This window comes from Octopus bimaculoides, chromosome 26 (genome assembly GCF_001194135.2).
Source record: "Octopus bimaculoides isolate UCB-OBI-ISO-001 chromosome 26, ASM119413v2, whole genome shotgun sequence".
NCBI classification, from domain to species: domain Eukaryota; kingdom Metazoa; phylum Mollusca; class Cephalopoda; order Octopoda; family Octopodidae; genus Octopus; species Octopus bimaculoides.
The window spans coordinates 20,123,964-20,128,398 of NC_069006.1; the positions used below are offsets into that span (position 1 = coordinate 20,123,964).

Here is a 4,435-nt window from a genome sequence, read left to right on the forward strand (position 1 = left end):
TATATATATATATATATATATATATATATATATGTACATATATACACACATACAAAGTATGGGGGTTTAGTTCACAGGTGATCTAAATGATTAGGTATGCTAGGTACGTGCTGTAATGGATTATTTAGGGCTCCAAGGTTACAGCCGAGACGGTAGTTATGGAGCCATTGCAGATTTTCCAATATAGCGGATATATAATTGTTAAAGGGGACAGCAAACGTTGAGGCAAGGCAAACATTCCAATAATAATAATATATATGACTTGAGATGTTTGCCTTGCCTTAACGTTTGTTGTTCTCTTTAACAATTATACATATATATGCATGTGTGTATATACATATATGCATGTGTGTTTATGTATGTGTGTGTGTGTGTAACCTGTTCTCAAAAGAGTTGTTTTTCTAAAGATTTCCAGATTATTATTATTATTTGTACAGGAATCCTTTAACTAAAAAAAATTTTTGGTTTTGGTTTTGGTTTTATTTCTCTACAAAGAATTTACTAGGAAAAACAAAAACAAAAAAAAATGGAAGATTTTGAAAATTTAGGAAATGGATTTCTCATTGCTTTAGTAATAAAAGAGAAAAAGGTGTTTTCTGATTTAAGGAACTAATTTGTTCTAAATGTAATTAGTCAATTTACACTTAAAAATTACTGAAATATAAAAAAAAAAAAGAAAAGGAAATAAATAGATGCATGTGTGGCTGAGTGGGTAAGAAGCTTGCTTCTCAACCATAGGATCCTTGGTTCAGTCCCACTATGCCTTCTACTAACAGTTCTTGGATTATCAAAAGTAATAAAATGCTACTTATTCAATAAAATATTCCCTAACAAATCACTGCTATCTACCCTTCATACTGAACTTGATAAAAATCAGGTCTTTTATCTTTTATTCATTTCAATCATAAGACTGCAGCCATGCTGGAGCACTGCAACCATGCTGGAGTACTGCAGCCATGCCAGGGTACAGCAGCGATGCTGAGGTACTGTAAACATGCCAGGGTACTGCAACAATGTTAGGATACTACCTTGAAGAGTTTAGTCAAATAAACCAACCCCAGAAACTATTCTTCTTAATCCTCATTACTATTCGGGCTTCTTTCAGCTTATGTTAGCCAAATCTACTCACAAAGCTTTGGTTGGCCTGAGGCTATAGAAGACACTTGCCTGAGGTGCCACACAGTGGGACTGAACCTGAAACCATGTGCTTGGGAGGCAAAAACATCCTGTCAAACAGCCATGCCTGTGTCTATCAGGTTGAATAAGAAAAAAAAAATATCTTTCCTAGTTTGAATTAATATTGAAACATTAAAACAATCCCTGAGCTGTTTGGTTTAGAGCTTAACAGTAATGCGCATGAGGAGATGTTCATTCATATCTGGGCATTACAGAGTTAAAACAGAGTGTAAATATTCGTAGCTATACCTGACAATGTTTTCACTATCAGACAAAAACAGGAACTACATCAGGTGGAAGGTGCCAAACATAATCATCAAACTGAAATATAGAAAAATGAGAATGATAATAATAATAATAATAATCTTTTCTTAATTGGTCACAAAGGTTTATGAAAAAACGTTGTTATGTATGAAACTGACATTTACTGATACAAATAGCGAAAGAGTTGTCAGAATGGTTGCTCCCTTTGTTCTATTAGCTATGCTACTGACATACATATAGTAATTCCTTGCCATATTGCAGATTCACCTATTGCAGTTTATTATTTAAGCTTACGTCAATTCCTCTGTGGTGGTGTTTTGCATTTATAATAAAATAAATATACATAAATTATAAAAGTAATAAAAAAAAAATATATAGTACAGTACTGTTTCTACTTTGCAGATTTTTCACCTATCGCAAGGGTTTTTGGAATGTAACACCCACAAAAGTCAAGGGATTACCGCATATACAAACATAAATAGATACATCAGAGGCATGGCCAGTTAAGAAGTTAGTGGGAGCGAGCACACCAAACGATTTTTAAGTCATTTCTCTTATGTTACGCAAAATATTTCATTAGTTCTGATATACGTAATTGTATTCTACATTCATGTCATTATGTGTGTAACTTACAACTACTGACACTAAAAGAGTTAAAAAAGAAATGTCGAAAAGGTGTCAATTTTGAAAAATGTGTTTGGTGGAGGAGCAGTCACTCTCCTATCAGTTATGCCACTGCTACCCACCCTCATATGATGCAAACTAGAAGAATACTCTATAGCAAGATACTTCTGCTTGTCCCTCTATGATATTTTAGCCTTCAACACCAGGCATAAAGCCACCTCTCCTTTCCAAATACATTCCCACTCAGTCGAGGGGGCTTTTTCCTTTTCCTTACTTGGCGACCTCACTAGAGCTGGTGTCATGTAAAAGGAACCCAGAAGACACAGTAAAGTGGTTGGTGTTATGAGTAAAGAAGAGGAAGCAGTGGAGGAGGGCAAATGTTATTGGCCAGATACAGTCTGTCTCCTCTACAAGGTTCTGTGGATCTGAGATTCTTCTCTCTACGGAGAAGAGCATCCTTGGGAAGAAGATAGAATACTTTACTGATTTCCTAAATCCAGTCACAATAAAATTTTCTGGTGGACACAAGTGGCATCCCAGTACACTCTGCATGTTAGTGGAACATCACTGAGACAAGTGGAGCAGTTTAGGTATCTCGGGGTGCCATATTCAACAGTGGTGGGATGCAAGAGGCTGATTGGATGCCACACACACACACACAACAATAACAACAACTTACTTCAGAGAATTCATTTGTTGATTCATTGTAGGTGTAGCTTTCTTCGCTTTCAGCAGGGACATCAAAGAAGTTCTCTACTACCAAAGTCCGAAGAGAGATCTGCAACAGACAAATATTCAAAATGGATGTTAAAAAAAAAACTGAATAAAAGGTTAACTATATAAAAATGAAGTGATAGCAACATTTAAAATGGTCCACAACCACGGAACAAACCTTGCCACCGCTCATCATCAAAGTTAGAATGAAAGGTTTTATGTATCAATTTCAAAGCCCAGGACATATCTCCAAAAATGTAACTAAAACAAAGGAGATCCATTGAAAGTGCATTGATTGGTATTAAAATTGATGTTTGTAAAGTCATCATCATCATCATCGTTGTCATTTAACGTCTGTCTTTCATGCTGGCATGGGTTGGATGGTTTGACTGGAGCTAGCAAGCTAGAGAGCTGCACCAAGCTCCAGTTGTCTGTTTTGGCTTGGTTTCTATGGCTGGAAGCCCTTCCTAATGCCAACCACTTAACAGAGTGCGCTGGGTGATTTTTTACGTGGCACCAGCACAGAAAAGAAGATATTAAAATGATGATGATAATGATGAGAGAGAGGAAAGAAATAGAAGGGAATGAAAGAGTATAAAGAAGTGAAAGTGAAAGTAGTCATACATAATGAAGTAAATCTCTTGCAGCTAAAGAGATTTAGGAAGAGAAAAGATCCAGGAAATAGATTATAACATCACGAAGAATTTTAGAATAAGAATGGAAGAATTGTTAGCAACACACCTGTTTTTCAATTAAAGCTTTAAAGTTGATACCCCTAAAGAAGGGTAAATTCTGAAGTGAAAATAAATCTGTAAGTCGTCGGTTGTGGCATTTGGTCAGCAACTACAAAACAAACATTTAGAATAATTAAAGTCCAATATCTTTAATTTGTCTGGGTACAACTGCGTAAGACTAAACACTCCACCCCTATGTATTGCTTTATTATGTGGTTTGTAGACTGGTCCACTAAAGGAGCTTTTTTGTGAGTATCACCAGATTATAGAAATCTATATATAGTACAGTAATCCCTCGACTATCGCAGGTGTTATGTTCCAAAATCCTCGCAATAGAAAATCTGTGAAGTAGAAAAAGTACTGTAGCGTACTTTTTTTAATAATTTGTATATATTTATTTTATTTATATATATATATATATTTTATTTATATATATACTGTTCAGTATTTACGCATCAAATAAAATTTATCTTTCTACTTGTTCTACAATACGTTTCAATGCTTCGAAAACAAACTTGCTTGTTGACATATGTTTGATTTAGTGAATACTTAATATTCCAACTCGTATCATTTGAAATATTTTTAACATACCCGACTAACAACATGTGCACATTTTTCAGTGATGTATTCTGGGAGTTCATATTCACATTCAAATACATGCTGTGCCATCTCAAAATGATTTACTGCTCCATCAATGGGATACTGGAATGAAACGAAGATAAGAGATAAATATTCCACATTACCCACCAGCATTTCATTATACTTAATCTTTTATATTTTTCCTTCATATTTTTCAAACATTTCCATTTTACTTTTGCTAATACAATACCACTAATCACAGTTGACAGATCTCAGGTAAATGAACTGTTTGTAGGAGATTGTTTTTTTTTGTTTTTTTTTTTTGCATTTATTTTTACAGGAAA

At 34.6% G+C, this 4,435-nt stretch overlaps 1 protein-coding gene across 1 annotated transcript in view; it reads right to left on the bottom strand.

Annotated features, from left to right (window-relative positions):
* LOC106868376 (ribosomal protein S6 kinase-related protein) overlaps positions 1 to 4,435 on the bottom strand; it is a 23,943-nt gene that overhangs the window by 5,425 nt on the left and 14,083 nt on the right. Inside the window, exons 11-14 of the mRNA XM_014913601.2 lie at positions 4,104 to 4,214; positions 3,520 to 3,621; positions 2,744 to 2,842; positions 1,426 to 1,497 (exon numbers count right to left, since the gene is read on the bottom strand). Of these exons, the coding sequence (XP_014769087.1) occupies positions 1,444 to 1,497; positions 2,744 to 2,842; positions 3,520 to 3,621; positions 4,104 to 4,214 (366 nt within the window). The 3' untranslated portion in view covers positions 1,426 to 1,443. The remainder of the gene's footprint in view (positions 1 to 1,425; positions 1,498 to 2,743; positions 2,843 to 3,519; positions 3,622 to 4,103; positions 4,215 to 4,435) is intronic.